This window comes from Bombus vancouverensis, chromosome 5 (genome assembly GCF_051014615.1).
Source record: "Bombus vancouverensis nearcticus chromosome 5, iyBomVanc1_principal, whole genome shotgun sequence".
Taxonomy (NCBI): Eukaryota; Metazoa; Arthropoda; class Insecta; order Hymenoptera; family Apidae; genus Bombus; species Bombus vancouverensis.
The window spans coordinates 7,165,885-7,188,228 of NC_134915.1; the positions used below are offsets into that span (position 1 = coordinate 7,165,885).

The window sequence follows — 22,344 nt, forward strand, 5'->3', positions numbered from 1 at the left end:
GATAGGAAAGCCCGGAAAAAGCGACAAGGAGAGATGGACTGATAGAGAAAAGGAAGCGCGCAAACGGGGTTGAGGGGTAAGAGACTGGTAACGGGAGTTGAGAGGTGGAGGAGGAGAGATTTGTGAAGGTACGAGAAAGCAGCAGAGGTAGCAGCAGTGGCAGCAGCAGTGCCCGGGCATCAGGGCACAGTTTGGTCGGCGCAGGCGCTAGCCGGTAGACGGTTCCTGGTGCGGGCTGCAGGCGGCAGAGAGTAGGGAAGCGAGGGGGTGTATGTCAGAGGGTGCCCGTAGGAAGTTTATCGGCGGCGAGTGGCGGTGGGTGGAAGTGGTGCCTTCGGAGGAGGGGTTGTAGGTGGACGGTGGAGGTGGAGGTGGAGGTGGAGGCAGGAGCATACTCCGTACACCGAGGATTTCCAGGTAGCAGACAGTCTACGGCCCGGGACAGAGGGACCAGGACCAGCCTCGGGAAGGAGAGCTTGTCGTGGACCCTCTTCCTTATCGATATACGACGAGTAAACGTATCGTTCAGTGTCAGTGTTAACTTTGAATATTTACAAGCTTCACGGTTAACGTCTGTGCAAGAATAATTTATTCGATGACAATTCAATGCGTCTCCATTTATTCTTGAAACATTACCCTCAGTGCTTGCGTTTCTAGACAAATATTATCAGTGTGATTATTAACATTGTAATCCGTGGATCTACGAACATATTACTGGACCCGTGGCCAAGAGAAAAACAAGCCGAGAAGAAGAAAGAACGCGGAGATGAGCGGAGTCGTTCGGCCGGGAACTGCTCGGAGCACGTGCCTCGCACGCAGAAGGCGCTCCGAGCGGCACCAGGTGCGCTAATCGAGGACTGATTTGCGAAACAAAGTGATACGATTAATAGAACGGTTGCATCACGATACGTCTTTGTACTCTCTTATATCTGAGGTTTAGCAGCGTTTCACTGACACGATCTACGATTCTCGTCAAGAAAGAACCGGCAAGCAGGAATGCCAGCAGCTCGTGCCGTTAAAGCTTCGAGGACGATCTCGATGATCGCTTCGTTAACGTCTCTTTTGACGTTTATCGGAATCGACGGCATGGGACACGTCAATGGACACAATGTTGATCGTTCTGGCCTTCATCAAGGTAAAAATATTTGCCAACTACTCTTTTCTTTGTCTCGCCGGTGTCACGTATCATGTGTACAGGAATATTACATAATTTTCTCTTTCTTTCCAACCTTTACGCGTTAGCCCTTTCTCTGTTATTGTTCTTTGTTGGAGAAAGAAAGCGCGATCGGACGAACAGAGTAAATGGTTTATCGATAAGAAATCGATTATTGCCCCCTTTGCCGCGTACGTTGCTCGCTGCGGGTTAATCGATATAGATCGATAATCGTAATGAAACGTTGGTAGTAACGAACGTCGTCGAACTTTCAATTAATCGTTAATCATTCGCGAAACATCGATTTATATGCTATGTGACTCCTCGATGACACGTATAATGTTTCGATAATGTGACGATGGAACTTTGAAACAACGCATAAGTCGATAAGCATGTAAATTTATGTAATAAAACAAGACAAGACAAGGCACAAGAATAAGCACTAAATAGAAATTAACGGCCCAGATACGTCTTCATGGTTAAAAGCGGGTATTTATGTATCGTACGAAAGTTATACATATATATATGTATATATATATACATACCTCAGATCTTCATGACAAAATCAACTAACCCGAATACTTTACACGCAAATGTCAGCAACATTTAATCGTAAACGAACGAGCGAATCACGCAATGTGCTTCTCAAAGTAGCAAATCGTCAACTTTTTATATACAATAGAGAGACTAGTTTAGTAGGAATAGAGCAGTTTCGTTTGCAACAGGAAGTCAACGTACCTACCATATGATTTGTGAATGAGAACGCGCATGGAATGCATACAGTAACGCGTATTGACAGGTGAAAAGCGCGAAAATGAATTTTTGACAGGCCATCGGTAAATGTCTATCGCTACTCAACTAGTTCGACAGTTTTTCGATGGCTTCGTAAGAGAAACCGCGCCAAAAATCCCTATTTATACTTGCATACCTCATGACAAGTACCTTCGATCGACAGGATATCGGCAATTGTTGTTCTACAGGCGTTTCATCAACCTAAACGTTTGTTTAACTATCTGCTACTTTTACACGTTAGACAAGTATCATAATCGGAAATTAATCGGAAATCTCGTGTTCCCTATGTATGATATTGGTAGAAATAATGAAAAAGCAAGAAGAAAGTAAGCGAGATATTATTAATATATTGAATCTTTGCCAACATTGAAGAAAATATTATAAAAGGATCAAGTTTATCTAAGGAAAATCATGATTTCGATATAACGTGTATAACGTAGACGAGAAGGGAGTAAGAGAGAAGTACGAAAAATTTCGTCAGATAGAAAAACACGAAGATCGTGGTTAATTAAGAGCAAACTGAAGCAAGAGGGAAGAAAGGGTAGAAAATTACGAACGGCAAGTGTCGTAATCCACAGTACGTAAAGCGTTCAGCTTAACGAACGATCCAAACTTTCGCTTCTAACACGTAAGGTCAACTTACGCCAAAAAAGATCCAAAATGTACTGCCTGGAGGCGATCGTTCAACCCTTCACCGTTTCGAGCCCACGGGCAAAAAGTCATTTCACAGCCGCTACACTTTTTACCACAGAAACAAGACGTGCCATGTGCCACTGCTTACCGTATTTCCTCAAGTTTTAGCGTCTCCCTCTCCCTCCCTCTTTCTTCTTCCTTTATTTTTGTATCATTCCGTTCTCGCCCTCTTATCCGTTTTGTTTTAAACGTATCCGGTAAGAAACATTCGTTGCATTCTGCCTACGATATGCATTGATATGTTCCAAACAACGTGAAAAGTAACCACGAGTGATTGTTATAACGGTTAACTAAAAATGCTTGCGCTTATAATTAAATTTGTACATTTTATTGAAATCTTTTACGAGATTATCGACTCCACAGAACACACGTTGGGCCTAAAAATATACATTTTCTTTAACTACACTTTTTTACTAAAATTCTTTGAGCCGTTAACATTAAATAATAAAAAATATATCTTTCAGTCTGGATGATTACTGATAGAATAATAATTAAATTGAGGAAGAGGGGGTAATAAGCCTGACAGACCCGGCGTGCGCACTGATGTGACTTTTGTTCACGTGTGGAATCTAGGATTAATCAATAAACAATAACCGAAAATAGAGATACTAAAGGAGAACGTTATGAATAATTCTCTTTCGAATGAGTGATATTACAGTATATATACGATTATATATATAAATATAATTATATATAATGTTTGGCAAAAGTATAGATATTTTTTTCCTACTCATTCGCATACTTTCATATTTCCCACGTTTAGCATGCACGCGTGCGGAGATGCAGATAATAGAAGTTGGCTTGTCAGGTTGTCAAGAAAACTTTTGTAGAAAATTAAGCTTTATCGTTGCGAAGACGAGTTGAAGTTCTATAACAAAGTTCTTAGTGACAGTTCAAATTCCCACTAGAAAGATGTGATTGGCCATATCTTCTATTTATTCGATTTCTGAACTTCATAACCTCGTGAGACTTATGTTTGTTTATTTCTCATTCTTTATCTATTTCTCCAATCGGAGAGCTAGATAGGTACAGGTAGATACGTGCATAGCATATATAAGTTGGAATAGATAACTTGAGAATGTTGCCGCTTGAAACGGATGCGGAAAGAGGAATAGCTATAATTATGCATCCAAGAAAATTGCGTCGCTTAATCGCTTTGGAACGAGCATTCTTAATATTTTTCCCTTTAATACTTTTTCCTAACTACAATTATTTCCCATTTACATAAATCTCCTTATATATACTGTATATTCCGATTTGTCTGATATATGTTTACCATTACTACACATTAACATATAAAACAAGTAGCTACTATGTAGAAAAACATTTTAAAAATTCATTCAAACATCATATCACGTCATGATTATTGCGTAGAGAAAAAGTAGATCTTCTTTATTATATTAATTATACTTTCAAACAAAATGAGAAAAGAGTGATTGAGCAGATACTCATCGATGTAATATAGCAATCAGGTAACGTGGATAAACTGATGCGGATAAACGTCTGCTCCTATTTTGTTACATCAGAATCTGTTTTTCTATACGAAAAATCGGAAATAGTGATTTAATTATATCAAATTATCGGTAACACCAATTATACCAAACAATTTGTAAAACATTCTTAATAAACAAGCTTCCGAATCACGCATAAAGCTAAAACGCACCTGATATAGTCGTTGCACACACAGACAAGCCTCTTTTCATTCACCTTTCGCACAGTTCTGTCCACATGCACGCGGTATGCATTTTTTCTCTAGTCGCCTCGCCATAGGGTAACTTCCCGCCGTGTTTTTGTACATGTACGTAGTTTGCATATGGGAACAAGTTGTATCGTAAGACGGCGCGCGGTTTACCTTGCTACGTTGCAGAGGCTACTTAGAGTAGCGGCAAGTGTGTATAGGGAAAGGAGCGAAGGGAGAAAATTTAGAAAATAGAAAAGGCGAGAACACACGAAACGCAACTACAGGAAATCGCATGCAATGCGACCTACTTCGTGAAACGGTCGGAATTCGGGATTCGTTATTAAGAAAACTTCGGTGCCAACCGATAGCATGAATTTTCCAGATCTTACGAGCAAACTCCTAAATTGTCGAATTTACTTGTCGCAAGATTAGATACTTGGTACGAAGCTGTGTTTTTCTTTTACGGTACAAATCGCGTGTTTTAGGCATGTACGCGTAAGAGCTGAACATTTGAACGCAGAAGAATTTAACGTGCCAAAGTCTTAAATGCCTTCGATGTACAGCGGTTCACGAAAGTATTCGAAGGCTCGCCAAAGAAAATTTTTATGAACATATAATGTGCATCGTACGAAATTTTCTGTTATTTCGTTAATACGGCTATCGCGATTACAATAGTACAGTTTGAAAATGTATATGTAAAAATTACGACATGATTAAAATTAAGCCATTTATCGCAAACATACACGCGAAGAAAAATTGCTATACAACATGAATAATAATCTGAAGCATACAATTGGTGCCAAAAGTATCTCACTAAATATCGTGGCTCGTTAATATAACAAACAATTGACTGTTCAAATATTTTGATGATGTTCACCAAGTGTGTGCTTCCAACAAATATCTTGCAACTTCTATATGTATGCATTTGTAGATTCTTTTCAAGTTTTACGAATATAGTCACGATAATCGTGTCTCATTACCAGTATAATGGTACTGGTGCTAATGGAATTTCAAAATGTTTTATGTCTCATGTGTATACGTAAAAATTTTCTAATACGAATATCTTCGCGAACCACTATATGTTGCAAGTATAATTTACTGTAATATAGGTTTCTTTTTTTCGTCGTATGTATGTAAATGCTTTTCTTTACTGGTTCTTTCCACAACTTCGCTTTTTTAATATAAATTACGTGCTTTAGTCTTTTAGAAATTTCCGAAATTTCGTTGTTTATTGTTTTATTAAGTTGGAACGTTTTCTTTTACAATACCGAATCGGTTAGTGAATTGAGGCTGACTACTTAATGAGAAGCTTGATGAAGAAATTTAATATCGCTCGGTATTACAGTTCGCCTACATACAAGGAACCTTGTCCAGGGAATTGCATGTTAAAGATAACGCGCATTCTGTACACTTCGATAGAAACCAGGTTCACTTTATTAATTCTGTCGAGGTAATTTCATTGAACTTCGTGACGAACATACTTTTAAATCCTATTGTCAACGCAATAAGAAACGAATTACTGTAATATTTTCTATATCGCGACAATATGAAATAATTGGAATAATAAGATGTTGCAGTTTTTAATATGGTAGATTCAAGCCTGAGATGCAATATATCGATATAATTTAATTGAAATTTGTTTACATTTAATTTAAAATTATTTTACTATTACCAGTTTCAAATGTTCATCACGCGTCTAATGTATTTGGCACCTCTCCTATCGCTTTATATCTATAAATATATTTTCGTGCCTACTTTTTAAACATCTATGCTTTTTATATTTTTTCGTTTTCACTTTCCTGCATTTATTTCAATCTCCTATTAAATAATATTATTATGTTTCGCCAAGACGATGTAAATTAGTTACTTATACGTGGAAGTTATTTTACACTTTAGAGGGAGAAGGAAAATTTCCAACAAGCCTCGAGGCTACGAACTTTCCACCTTTGCCAGTGAAACTCTATCCGCTCCCAAATTTACTCCTGGCATTCGAAGCAATTCGCATAATCTCGCACTACCTGACTTTGTTCACCTTTCAAGGCTAAATCTGTGCATAATACGCGGAGTAGAATTACGTACAATTTCTAATATTTCTGTTAAATAATTTCGCTCGAATAATATCATTATGGTATGGATGTATTCTATAATACTATGCTTCTATATTTCCAAATGAAACAATACGTTGTAAGATCATCACGACAATATCTGGAAAAGTGTAACCTGACACGTTATCGTGTTACATCATCCAAATTTTAGAATGCATCTTCGATCGAGCGCATCTTTCAAAAGCAATATACTACTATACTTTTACATTGTTTCGTGAAAGTAAATTATAACGAGGGTAGAGATGTAATACGTATCCAAAATATATGTTTCACAAAATCACGTAGCCAAGATATCATATCGTGAATAGCTACTACACGAAGGCGTTGTAATCGTTCTAATCAAACGTTGCGATAGTATAAAATTGGCAGAATGATTGTTTAACATTGTATCGAATAGTGATACGTTGTTTTGTCGACGTATGTGTAAAAGGTATATTGTGTTCGGCGATGTATGTCGAAGGTTGATGGATGTTGAAAATTTGCAGAAAAGACAACGAGGTACGAATATTAATTACTCGAAAAGCATTTAATTACAGAATCGTGGAAAATTGAAGGGAAATTGTGAGAGAAGAAAGGCGTCGAATCGGGGGAACTGTCATGAGCAAATACAGTAGCGCGATAGAGAAGAGCGATGCAGAGAAGGATGATGGAGGGAAGGACAGCGAAATTGACTAGGCATGCATGAGTCATGGTGTTTGTTAGAGCGTTTGCTAGAAGATTTAAGGCTAACATCCATTTAACAGCACTGCATCAGACCGGCGACGTTTAGATGTCCAATTGCTCACGCGTGGATGCTGTTTACCGCACACCTAACATATTGACATCGGACGACATAACTCTATTAATTTTTCGTTATCTGTCACATGGAAGGCAATACGTTACCTGTGAATAACCACATCGTTAGCCACATGTATGAGCAGCATGTAATCATCTTCTGATCGGCAAAACATTTATGCCGAGAATCTCATCTCTGTGCAGACAACGCAGTGTATCGATACTCATTGCTGTTATGGATATGTGAACGAATTTATATTTAAACTACATATGATAATGTAAATACGTTGACATCTGATTTTTATCCCCATTTGTATGCTGTGCTTTTAAGCAGATGAAAGCTTTTTATGCTATATAGGAAATGCTACTTTGCGATCCGAGCTGATTCGAATGTAACACTTAACGACACAAGAACGATTAGATAGGCGACGATAAATTACTTTATATGATGGCTGATCTGCCTGTGCAATTGAGCGATTTTCCTTGCAACTGGTAACAAATCAAACTTTCGACATTCCTTCCTCAATCGATCGAAAATGTTTACAACTGAAGATATTTTGTTTTTATTTCTTATTTTTTTTTTTTTTTTTTTTTGTACATTTTTCTACCACCACATACGATTTACGCTAAAGATATGGGCTTTAAAATATAACAATGCTTCGTTAATATCAGCTGAAAAAGGCTCGTTAATAGCGATTCCGTTACGCCCCTCTGTTCACAATTCTCGGAGATAGTTGAAGCGAAGTACCGTTGTTTTTTGAGCTCAACTCTGGTTAGCGAAATAAATACAGTGGCTGAAGCTGGATGGGAGAACAAAGACATCGCGTCTCCTCTGTTGACAACCGACGAACAATGTACTAACATATATATATGAATTATTTTCTCTCGATAGAACGTGCTGCAACAAATTGTTTAGATTTCCTCGATTAGAACGGGTCTGGGTATAAACACGATCAAACTATTTTGAACTGTATGTTTTTAATCGATAGAGAATACAAATTCTATTATTTCCAATGTAAATGATCACTCTCATGCGTTGTTCACTTTACGCGACGAAATTTCTACTCTCTCGCCTACTTCTATTCGCTTTGTCTATTTTTTGGCCTGAACCAAACTCGAAAAGCTTTAATCGCGAATTCGTTAATGTAAAGCTTACAAAAAGAAGAAAATGAAATTTGATATTAAAGAGAAATGTGTACGAATATAAACAATGAAAGACGAAATACTCAAGAATAAAGGATATAGACAGTTAGGATAAAAGAAATAAAGATATAAATAATACGAGTCGCGTTAAAAGGAAACGGTCAATCTAATATCATGACGAAAGAGAAGTCTCTCAAGATTAAAAATTTGAATACGTAAAATAATATTAAAAGCAAAGAGATGTTGTTTGCTTATAGTTGCCATTGATTTTCTTTAGAAAGGAGTCCATAGCGAGACGAATGTGTATAATCTGTGATTTTACGAAGTTCTGACTGAAAGCGAAATAAAATCCAACCAAAAGATAAATGAAATGAATTCCTGAAACGTAATAGTTGTTACTACCATATGTATATGTCGGGCCGTATTAAATACGTGTTCAATGAAATGAAGTATTATAATAAAGTTTCGTAATGAAGTGTTATAAACCGTTTCATTGGAAGCCATGTCCACAAAGTTTTGCGAGCCAAGAGTCTCGTACAGGAATACGCCCGTTGAATACGCATAGTGCGCGGCATGTATTCTCTTTGAAGTACTGGTGGAATATTCAAAAAGTTCGTAACAAAGAATAGTGTTATAATTTAAATTCAGTGGGTTTAAACGATGATAGGAGAATAAACGTGATTTGAAGAAATTATACTGAGTCAGTGATCAGCCTGCTTAATCGAGACCTATGTACAAAAGCTCGGTTTCATTTTATATCGACTATTTAATATGATAATATTAATTGACGTTTAATGATATTTTGACGAATGAAAATTTGTTTGAGGAAACAGTGTCATATTTTGCAGCATTGGAATGCAGCGATTAGAATTTAACGGTAAATCGTAGCCGATGATATTAAAGAAATGGACATAACGTGTGGAAAATTGACGAAACGTAAAAAGTTTCGATTGTTGTTATTAAGAAAACTTAAACGCGCAAACCACCGATATGAATTTCCACGTTTCTCGGGGGAAATGGATCGTTTGCCAAATTTATTTTCGTCGTTCCAAGCACAGCGTGGACTGTGCCACGATCGATCATATTTTTTTTGCCAGTGAAACTGTACGATCGGCAGTGGTAACTGGAACGTTCGTCTATGTTCCAACTGCCGTTGTGTCCAAAGTTGGAAATGATTCATTAGTAATGGTACCGCTGGTACGACCGGTATTGGGAATTCAATGCCTTCGCCGGCAAGTTTTCGATTAAATCAATCGTCATGGAGTTTCGACTCGGTGTTATTTGAATCTTGTCGACGTTTAAATATCCTAAAGTCTCGACTTTCGAGAACTCCTGAGAAACTGAGAATATTTTACCTTGGCGAACAATATAAAGAGGTATGAATACACGTTGAATGATAATTAAAATCTTCAAAGCTCTGCATCATACGTAATTCATATAATGTCATTCTACACGGCACACATCGTTCTGCTAATTTAGATGGCAACTGAGGGAATGAATCTTTGGCTGTTGAACAAGAAGTTAACGAATATTAAATATACTTGAACTTGTACATTTTTATCATTATTTTTCGTTGATTTTAGATGAAGAAGCAGAAATTGACTAATACAAGAAAGTGCTAATATTATAAGTGGAAACATTACTACACATACGTACGGTACGGTAGATAACAATTTCTATCGTACGAAATGGTCTTGCACTTTGTCATTAACGATAAGAACTCAAATCTGTCTAACATTTCCATAGGAAATGGTATATCTAAGAGCGATCCTCCTACCAATAACGCAATATTCTCAAAAAGGGATATACGTACATTAACTTTAATTATAGATCCCCTAAACCAGAATAAATACATGTGTTATCTACTGAATCACTATTTTCGATAGCGATTCTGATAATACGAAAAAGTTTCCAATCTCTGTATCGTTTCTATATAATTGAAAAAGTTCAGGCGCTAGTCAACCAAATAGTTAAAAAAGTTAAAGCGTTAAATAAGAAATAGTTTTACATAGTCGAAAAAAGGAATGATATTTAGCAGGTTAAAGGAAATATTTCTGAGGGAAAATAAGGGACAATGGGTATAGAGGTTGTAATGTTCAACGTATCTGCATATACGCAACGCAATGTCCAAGCGGAACATATGTATTGTTATAGGATGATAAAGTTTAATTTAAAACACTATGAATCTTCTGTTTACTGTGCCCACCTAAATTCTCCAATACAGAGGATCTCTAAAGAAAAGCTTGTCGTGTTTTTCGTGAGCCTGGGAAATACGTTCCTGACGGACGATGACTTTAACGCTACAAGCGTTGACCAGAGCACAGCAATTACATTTACAGATTCTAAAAGATAGATTAGTCGCAGAAAATACATTGTCTGATAAATTAGTTCGTAGGAAGTCTGTGCTTTAATTTATAGGTTTAACGACTTGACGGCGGAATACGACGCGATAAGAAAACAAATGTAGAGAAAAATGGAAAAAGAAGAAACGCCAGAAAAAACAATTACAAGTGTCGCTTGATTTTTTACTATCTCTTGACAATTATTTTCTTGAATTATTCAAATTACTTTCAACCGAAACGCTAACTTTTTCTCCAATTCTAGAAATGAAACTTTAATAGCACATTATAGTGTTAATTATCTTCTTCCATATACCAAACATTTTACGCGGGTATAAAGAACTGAAATTAGATTTAAATTCGATTTACATTCCAAGAAGTCTCGTGAGAAGCATTTAAGAAAAGCATTTCGATAATACAATGGAAACGTTCATTCGCGCTAATAGGAAGAAGAGAATTAAGTAGATTTTTCGTTGATAGATTTACTTCCGTGATGTTAATCTCCGTACGTTTTAGAAAAAAGAGCAGAACCATTAATGGTAGAATTAATAAAACGGTAGAATCAAATTAAATTGACTCTGATTTGATTAAGGATTTACATTAAATTCGTGGCGTGGCCGAGTTATACAATATTTTTACTCGACGTTATTAGATAAAATTAAATTTTTATCTCCCTATTACGTGCGTGTCTCGCTCTTTTTTCTACAACCCAAAATGCTCAAAGTACTGTGGTACTTCAACATTATCATAACTTTTGTACTCTGTTTTATTACTGCACAACCTCATCATCATCAGGCTCTTTGAAGAAAATTAATTGTATGTAGATAGTTTCGAACGACAGGTTTACATTTTTACATATAATTAGGATATCCGTAAAAATCAACTTACACACGCGTATTGTGCTTTTTCGTTAATGGAATTATACTTTTACGACTCCTGTGTTTCTCGATTACTCGTATTTAAACGTTACAGAACATACCGAGAATATGTCAAAGAAAACGAACGTATTTGTCAGCACACGATTTGATAATATCAAGCCGATTGCGATTCGAAGTTGTAAGATCCAAAGTTATAACAAAGTTTGTTAATATTCAGAAAGTTTTTAAAGTCCACAGAAGAAGCCTGGTAAAGTTCTAATTTTAAAGTTCAGCGACAAATTCTTTTCATAAGTCCAGAGAAAATTCTTTTTCTTTCTAACTGTCTCGTCCTTTATATTTTATTCATTCGTCTTTAGTGGTACTCCTTTGTGTTGAAATTTAACTAAGTCAGGAAATATATCATCAATTTCAGCGAGCTTTTTGAATTTTCAGGAGAATTTCTGATCATTCGGCACCCTGTATGATCGTTTAACAAGAGAACTTCGGTAACCCGAGAATTTCAGTCTCTTTTTTTAACTTTGCAGATTTGTAGAGGATCTCGATACAAGTATTAAACGAATGATTTTTGCTTTCTTTTTTTTTTTTTAGTATCAAGACGTGTATTTACACGTAAATAATATTTTCCTATAAAATTATGAGAAAGTGGAAAATCGTTTGAGTGAAAGTTAAGCGCGTAAAACTGTGGAGTGAAATTGCTAGAAATTTTAATCCTTAAATTAAATTCTTCTACCATAACTATGTTCATTTGTCGTCAGTCATTCCACGTTCTTTTGTATATTATCTGTCATAAGTCATAAGTAGCGAAATCCAGTTAGTAAAATGGTATAAGTAAACGAAGTAGACGATGGTAGTATGTTAATTACATCGTTGCTAATTTCAATTATAGTTGATACGCCCCCGAATTCTCGAGAAATAGCTTTACACGACGTTATGCTAGATACAATTATGATACAAAGACCGTCAAAGACGATACTCTCACTGAGGATGATCTCGTCTTGCTATTTTAACATTTATATGCATTGCATAAATTCAAATGTTTGAATGAACGAGACAATTCAACATCCTGTCCTGAATAGACAAATATCCTTGTGAATCAAATTTGTATATGCGAAGAAAGCAGAAACGCCAGCGAGTTGGAGTATAAAATGAAAGCTCCGTAGAGCCTTTCACTTAGCAAGAAAATCGAAATTTTTTTACAACGACGGCGATGCGGTCTGTGAATAACGCTGCCTTCTTTTGCTTTTTCCTTTTTGCATAAAATTATTTGGAGAAATCAAATTCTTTTTCAGATGTGAAGAAAAATAAAAATTTACAGATTAGCTTTTAACGGATATTTTTTCCATGGAGAACCGGAAAGTAAAAAGAGAAAGTACCCAATACTTCTATCATTGAGATTCTCAGCAAATATACGAAGTTTACAAAAGAACAGGGATTTTCCAGTTACCATGGTTTCCGTGTATGCTCGATCAACGAACGGTGATTAAAAAATTTATTAGTTCATGGGTTTCTTTCTTCGTTTAAATGTCAGACGCTGGAAGCTTCGAATGCTATTTAAGTTATCCTACATTTCTGCCGATTTTCGAGCTCCTAAAAATATCAGATGTTTCATTCGCATAATAAATTTGGTGTAATCTGTTACTGTCAAAAGCTCTTTTTACATTATCTCTCGCCATGAATAGTAAAATATTCGAGTAACGGTAGTTTGAATAAAGGTGGTTTCAATATTTACAATACTCATATTTGATGGTGTATTATGTATCGATTACTTTTTCAATGAATTAAAAGTTTCTGATATAATATTCCCTAATAAATAAAGTAGCTTACAGGGTGATTTCATATTAACCTGTTAATCTTTTACTAATTTCGCTGAAAAAATTATTAGTGGAACACTTTGAACTTGCACTAATTACACTGCAATATAATAAAACATTCATCGACATTCAATAGAGATTCAATGCTGCAGCAACTACACAAATGTAAGGAACAAACAGAAATATCTCATTATGAATATTGAATTTGAAGAAGATTAACATATGATATTCTTTATGTCTTAAGAAACCTGTCTACGCTACTTCTTCTATATCAATTGGAAATTACTAAATCAATAATATCAGCTTGTTAAATCAATTCAACATCTGTATATGAAACTGCATATATTTTGATTCTATGCCTTATTTATATTATTGATACTGCATTATCAAACATGTAGAGCTACTTCTCGTAGTACGCTTCCGGAGGTAAATAAAAATGACGATGTGGCTCAACAAACAGGATACTTGAGTAAACAAAGACAAGTCGAAATATGTTAATTTGATTGTACGCGAAGCGATATATGTTTTCTTTTTAACTAAACGTTAAATTGTCACTGAGTTGATACTAACAAATTTTGCATAATAAATTACCTTTAAACTTATTTGGAGATATAGAATGCAAATGGAACGTATGACGACTAATTTGAAACCCTAAAACATTTCCAGTTAGAGACTTTGTGCGTTACATGTAATAATTCATATGTTTAATGATACTTATAATAAAACGAAAAATGACTGAATTTCGCGATTGTCACGCGAAGCAATTAATAAAAAGCCAGGAGAATCCGCTAGTTTCGAAATTAGTTCATTTCAGTAATCGCTCGTGTCGTCCAGATCAGCACGTTTCTCTAAATCTGGCAAACAGATCAACTAAAATTAACAGAGAGAACTATCAATATCATTGTATTGTATTTTTGTGAAGTGTAGCTGTAATCATACCATGTATATTGTATACTTAAATGCACAACATAAATGTTTTACCGACTTGTGAAGTCTTTGGTTTGATTGGAGCATTTTCACACTGAGCAATTAAAGTTACTAATTCGTTTCGAAAAGCGTAGTAGAATAAAGCAGAAATGTTTGATATATTGCCACAATTAAATCATAATTTGAAAAAATGAATTTTATTTACGCTGTTCGACCATACACTCGCGTTCCAGTTACTTAAATAGGAAAATAAGTAATCGCGTAATTTTTTCCTTTTTACCATTTTACAATGCTGCTGTTACATATATCGCTATAAATTGTTTTCAGTTTTCAATAAATGAAGCTAAATATTGGAAATTGTGAAAGAAAATTAATGAATTCGATTATTTAAATGCATACGAAATACATACTAGCGAGAGAACAATGTATGAAGTCTTTATAGTCAAAATTTGTTTATGAAATTCTACGTCGAGGTGCACGTAGAAAAATATGCAGTGGACAAAAGTAATTACGTGCAACGGTAAGCGCACAAAGAGCGTTTTATTTTAGCAGAAGTTATTGTAATTAAGGTTTATAGGGCTGTTCAATTTCCTTCCGATCGATAATGTCAATCCGGAAAGCGGGAGAATTAAAAACAATTGTTATCTTCGTTGCGATAACGATACGGTAGCCTTTGTTATATTTTGTGCAATTTTATTTTTCTATTTACCGTCGTATTTATGATCGTAAGCGATATATTAACCAATACAGTTAAATATTAATTTTGTACGTTTATTTACGACAGAAAGAATTACTTTCTGTATTGTAATAATAACAATACTGTAATCTATACTATGTACACAATGTATCAGTTTTATCTTGGAAACACGAAAATATCTCGAAAACTATGTTTAAAACAAATGTTGTAGGATTTCAAAGGGGACATATGCCGATATTTATTTAACAATATTTTGCAATACTCTTGAAAAGCCCTTGTAGAGGTCACGGTTATATTTTTAAATGGGAACTATAACTTTTTTATTCCATATTTTTCTAATCGACGTGAAAACATTTTCAAAACATTACTCGTATTTTTTGTAAAAAAAACTACTATAGAGATATTAATTTTTGAGAAGAATGGAAAATTTCCTTTCCAAACATATAGAAGGACAAACGACTAATCGTTTGGAAACAGTAGCTAGTACAAACACACGTATAGACACAATCAGCTATTTTCAGTGCCTTACGATGAATTATAAAGTCTGGCCGAGCTACCTGACCGTGGCGTACGTTGGATCACGCCAATGTCAGCAGAATCGCGGTATATCAAGTTTGAGATTCCATATCTCGACAGTGATTTATGCAAAAATACAAGTGAGAAGTGTTTGGAATATATTTCGATGTCGACCACAAGAATAAGGAACAGAAATATGTGTGGTTCCCATTTAATAATACAGGGTGGTTGGTAACTGGTGGTACAAGCGGAAACGGGGTGATTCTACGCGAAAAAAGTCGAAAATATAGAATAAAAATTTCTTTTTTAATTTTTTTTTTTAATTTTTCCATCGAGACAACGATCTACAGTGAGATCTGTTATAACGTACCGCACGCGTACCGAGCGAAAATTCAAAGTTGATTTTCTCGAAAACAAAGCCTCAAACGAAAAATTTTTATTCTATATTTTCGACTTCTTTTTTCGTGTAGAATCACCCACTTTCTGCTTGTACCACCAGTTACCAACCATCCTGTATAACCGCGAAGCTTTCCTTTCCCCAAACTTTTCAAGGTTATTGCAAGGTGAAATAAATATCGGCATATGTCCCCATCGAAATTATACAACATTTGCTGCAAACTTTTTATTATATCATCCATAGTTTTTGAGATACTTAGCGTGCTTCCAGATAAAACGGACACACTGTATGTAGGAAGGATTAATTTTATTGTATTATAAAAAAAGATTTGTATTTGATCTTCGAAATTCGATTGCGTTTCTGCGACCCGGTACAACCGGGAATAGGTGGATTCCTCGCGACGAAATAAATCGAAAACAAAGATTAGCGATTTCTTGTTCGCGGCTTCGTTTCCGAGAAAATCCAGTTTGAACATTTTTTAGGCACTTGCCACAATTTCGATTTATCCGATCGTACTCTACGTTAGTATTTTGACAATATTATAAAGGATACTAATTAATACTACATTTTAGTGAAATCAATGTTTAGCTTAACGAAGAAATTGCTGCAATTATCGTTCATTTTGTCGCGAACGAATTGTTGCTTGTCAAGTCACGAGATCACGAAATTGTTGCCAATGAATTTCGAATTCGCACTTGCCCAAATGCCCTGTATAATCCTTTGACGTACATTACATGTAAAAATTAATTCTTCCCGGTTTTTGTTTAAATTTCTGGATAGTCAGTGTGAAGTACGTCGGGAAGAATTTATTATATTCTATTAATCGTTCACGATTTCTATACTCTACGGCATACACAAATTCTTTGATATAATCCCATAAAAAAGATTCAATTTTGCAGCTGAGATCACCGTTCCACCAAGACCAAGCGTAACATCGCTTACTCGATTGTAAATACAGGTACAAGGCAATCTAACAGCATCGCTTATAGTGCAGTTAAAGCGCGACAAGTGCAAAGGAAGCACGCGACCAATTTTCGAGCTTCATTTTCTCAAGACCCAAGCTGCGAACAAATAATCGTTATTCTACACTTTCGATTTATTTTTTCACGAGGAATCCACCTACGCTCGGTTGTACTACCCGTACTGGGACATCCTGGTTGTGTATATCGTACACAGTGTACATATAACGTATAATATGTCGAGTGTGTAACGTATTAAACTAACTATACGCCGCCTATTTCAAAAGTAATGAGACTGCTAACTTTATAATTGAGATTGCTAGCGTTGACAAATTATAAGTAAACTATGTATGCAATGCCACCCACGGACCGTATTAGAATATTCAGGTTAAATGCATCTTAATTAGGTTAGATGATACGAGGTAATTATTAAATAACCAACAATATCTTCAACAAGGACGTTATGCGGTTGCTCCATTACCACTTTCGTGCTGGATTATCTCACAACGAATTTTTCTGCGGAAGAAGTTCCAGCGTAGTTCTGGTCTCCTCGCCTCGCTTATTATCTCTCAAGATTAGCAAAGTTCGCCACTCTCATACACTTGAAAACATTCGGAAACGTATAACCGATCAATCGAACTCTCCGGAGGATGAATATTTCTAGCTCTGCTTTCAGGAATGATAAAAATATCCACGTCGATGTAGATAGGAACTGATAACTTCGATGATCACCATTTTAATTCTTAAGAAGGTAACTTAGAATATCTCATTTCGTCGTTAATAATGTACTTAAGTAAACGTGAGTTCGTTAACAATTAAAGATACGAAGAGTGAATATTCTTGTTACGTAATTACAAATAGATCTTTTTCATATTTTTTACAAAATTATGGATCGTAAAAAGCTTTCTGTATTATTTTGACGCGATATTCGATTGCGATATATTCATTGCATTTTCTTATCTACAAATAGACATCATTTCGCGTGATTTAGTCAAGTACCGTACAATGTAATGAAATAAAATTAGAATCTAGAATAGTTCAAATTTGGTTATATCATTAACGCCCGCTTCTTGATATAATTTTATGCGTGGATATTTATTTATTCACAATGAGCTCTTAGGCTTTCCATAAGGGGCCACGGCTAAATTAAACAACAGGAATGTAAATATAAATAAAGTGCTATAAATGGAATGTTACTGGCAGATTGCCATCATAAATTATGACTAGGAATATGCGATTACGTTATATCTTTTTACATCTACCAGATTATCTTACAGGATTCTATCGAGAATAAACCTAGAAAAGTTAAAATGATCGCGATTGTATCCGTCGACGTTCAAATCGCTTTATACAAATATGTCCGTGTAATGGAATTTGCTAGTAGCGCTTTCGATAACGACGTTTGAAAATCATAATATTCGAGTTAAAGTTTCCATCGGGCGATTTGCTCGATTTCTCGCGCCGAGGATCCAAAATTCATTAACGATGCATAAAGGGATCGCGCACTTATCTATTTCGTCGATCAAAGTAGCTCTTTGATCCCCAGTGCAATTTTTCGATTCTGAAATCCGATAAGGGCGAGCAAACAGCGATAACCGTGATTGCATAGATTTTCGTTTTGAAGCTCGCTAGTTCCGCTAGGCTGCTACCGGAGAAGCGAGAAAGGGCTTACATTTGGGACGAGATAGAAAAAGAAAGAGAGATAAGAGGTGGAAGGAAGAAGGAAAAAAAATTGGTTCGAGTCTGTTTTGCGCATCGTACAATTTTCTGGTTCGATGTGAGGTCGAACGTGATGTTTCGCCCGGAGTGTTCTCTTTTTCTCTGCCTGTTCTCTCTCGCTCGTCCGATATAACGTTTGGTTGCCTTTTCACGTTCCTTTCCTTTTCGTTTTTCTCTTCTTTATTTCTGTCGTCAAGCATGGCCGTCTGTCGTCCTCCTTCCGCGACTCACAGCCATCGGCATTGTCGCAATTGCAGTACTGACTGATTTGGGTTATGTCGTCTCCGAAATTTTAGCAGCATCTCGTCGTCTCGTGTCGCGTCGAGCCTGCTACTGTCGGCCACCACCGTTTTATTACAGTGTTGGTAACGACGGTATCATCGCGAAACCAATTTCACGAATTTCCGTCGTAGCTTGCGTATACGATACTATAAAACGGTTCCGGCCGAGCAAAATTTTTCTCCCGCTCCGTTGATGCTTCTAGCCGCTGTTACCGAAATTCATCTCATTCAAAGCGACGTTTATGAATTTATAGTAGCCATTGGTTTTGCGCGCCTAATTTTAACTCGCACTGTGATTGATGCGCCAGTCTTGTTACTGTTACAGAATCATTCAAATTGCTCGAACATGTTTTGTAAATTACGCGTCACATACACGGTGATAAGAAGATACAGAATGCATCGACCAGGCATTCTCAATTTTCCTATTTTTCTGTATATTTTCCGAATCGATTAGTTTGTTAAAAATTCATTACTCTTCATGAACACGTTCGATCCGCATATATCTGACGTATTAATAAAAAGGATATATTATCTTGTCTTCAAAATATAAAATGGATTACGCAATCCGGCGGAAAGTTAATAGGAATTGCATAAATATAAAACATATGGAGAGATTAATTTATCCAATATGGATCCTAAAAATGTTTATTTATTGGTAAAAGTAAGACAATAGGAAAGTAAAAAGTATTTTATTGGCAGAAATAAAAGTGTTCGATAATGTCAATGTAAACGGAGCAAACAATTTTTTACTTAGTATTTATATCGTCTGATATCTTGCTGCTCCGTGTATGACAGCCTTAACGCATTGTGACATTGACGTTACAAGATTTCTGCGATTTATTGAAAGTTCTTCCGCGATATTATAATTTTATCGCTTCTCGAAGCTTAGTTTTATTTTCTGGCTTCTTCTCGTTAATTAATTTCGTTTCCATGTTCTATCGGATTTGAGTCAAGCTGATCATCTCATTCTCGTAATACCACAACAAAATAGGGGAAGATTTCGATCAAACTCGGTTATATTTTAGAAGTAGATATATATATCTTCTTGGAACAGAGGAGAAAGGAAATTTGACATAATATAAATTAAATAGCAACAAAATAACACAAGCTTTTATTTATTTAAAAAAAGGAAGAGAAAAAGTTTGACCGACGGAATTTAGAGTTATCGAATTTGATCGATCAGTGTTTACAAGTTTAACAACAGGATTATGTAGGAAAGAAATATATCGAAGAATATACTCGTATTATTCGCTACGGACATTTGTTCCATCAAAATTGAATTGTCAATATTTAAATAGTTTTGACTAAAGAATTAAATATAGCCTTGTGTAAATCTTTGCTCCACTTTTTGACATATTGGTTCTTAACAACCTAATTGTAACATCTTACTTATTTAAATATCGATCATTCGGAAACTCTGAAAGTAGCAAACGAAATATTCTTTCTATCAATGAAACAGAAAATCCAGGTCAGTTTAAAATACTGCATTCCGATTTGCACTTTCATCGGTCTTATCCACTCGCTTAGCACTCGGTATGATGCTAAATTATAACTCAGCTTCGAAGGAAACGGGATAGAGAACTGACAGCATCAAAATTAATTCCACGTCTTCTTTCTTTCGTGCTTTTCCTGGGTCTCTAGGAAGCGCCTAGATGGATACCTACGTTTATTCGTGCGGAAGATATAATGGCCTCTTCTGTCCTCCTTTTCCCCAAAAGCAAGATGCTGCTGCTATGAAAATACCGGATTTTCCTACTAGCGAACAATCTTTAATCACACGCACATGTTGCGCGAAAATAGACATACGTATGAACGTGTATACAGTGGCCCATAAAAGTGGTCGCACACAGCGTAGAAAATTTGTATGCGCATATTGCAATAAATATTGTGATAAAACATTTTGGTATTTGGTCAATGGTATAATGAGACCGCGACTGCCACGATTATAATGGCAAAATTTGAAGGTGCAGAGTTGCAAAATATTTACTGCAAACTTATATGTAATAAAAAATTAATATACAGTGTGAATCACTTTATTCCCTACTCCTTTTATCACTTACGGTGTGGGTCACCTTAAACACATAAACGTGTTGAGGATGATCCCACCGAATATTGGGACTTTTGTAACCTCTGTATACATTTCCAGAATCTTAATAATTATATATACTATAATTTACTTATAGTACTAATGAAATCTTAAAATGTTCCTTATAGTATAACTTAATATGTTCATGAATGACAAGTATAGGAATACTTTCGCGAGCCAATGTATATGTACAAAGGAAAAAGAAGGAAAGGGGAAAAGAGGAGGAAAGGGAGAGACATTGTAAAAAAATGTAACAAATGCAGAAGGAGCAAAGAGAATATAAATTTAGAGGATATTTATAAATTGTTGCATATCGAATGTTAAGAAACTAAAGGGAATATGAAAATGGAAGAGGGAAAGTAGAAGTAAATAAATAAAATAAATAATAGAAGAGATAACAGATAAGTATAGAAACCACGTGAGATTTAAAGTTGGAATAGGAGACAAATGGTGCTTCATATCAGATTGTCTCATACTCCACTATAAGCTCTTAGCATTTACGCCAAGCTTACCTAATTCTTTCTTTGGATTATCCTGATACGTTCGAAGGCCATATCATATAAAACAGTTAGAGAAAAGAATCGTTAAACGTCTCTTCAGTAAAATTCGTATCACTGTCGGATCCCTTAAAAAAATGTTAATACATTGTTTGCATTTAAAAAGTGTAATAGTTACAAGTGTTTTGTAACAACTATTTAATTAATAGAAATTTAAAATTTCATATAGTAACAGTTACTTATAGTGTTCCAAACGAACTTAAATTTAAATTAAAGATAAAAATTATATTTTATTGAAAAATGCAAATAAGCTTCTTTCCATTTATAGTATAATACATTTAGTTCCATTCAATATATTGATTCAAGATCGTTTTAAAGAGAAAGATAGGATACGTATACATATATAAATTATTCATCGTAGGAATGTACGAAATACAATGGATTTCGTGATACAAAAGCAAGTTAAAATCTTAGAATGAACTTGTCTTGTCCTACTAATAAGCAAATAGATTTGTATTCTATTTATAGTTCTCGATTATAAAATAAATGATATAAACATCGTACGAAAAAAGTTTACAATATTGCCTTTTCTTTGTACGAAGAATCGCCTCGTCCACGTTTGTATCGAGAATTCTGTTACGCTCTGTATAACGCCGTGATCACAATGTTTCTACAATTAGCATAGTGGGGAAATTCGATCTGAAATAGGATTTGCCTAATTTGTTCTTTGGGGATTCCTTGATACATCAGGGACTTTATCGCGTGGACCGGTTAATGGAGAGGAAGGTTATCCTTTGGGACAAAGGGACTTCTCGTTAGGTCGCTCCTTTAACCGTTTCACTAAACTCCCGTGACGTCTTGAGCTTAAAATCCCGTCGGGCTGCTTGTCACTCCTC

General features: G+C 35.4%; 1 protein-coding gene across 1 annotated transcript in view; it reads left to right on the forward strand.

Moving 5' to 3' along the window:
- Positions 1-399: 399 nt before the first annotated feature.
- LOC117159700 (lachesin) overlaps positions 400-22,344 on the forward strand; it is a 94,512-nt gene continuing 72,567 nt past the window's right edge. Inside the window, exon 1 of the mRNA XM_033339796.2 lies at positions 400-1,135. Coding sequence (XP_033195687.2) covers positions 997-1,135 — 139 coding nt within the window. The 5' untranslated portion in view covers positions 400-996. The remainder of the gene's footprint in view (positions 1,136-22,344) is intronic.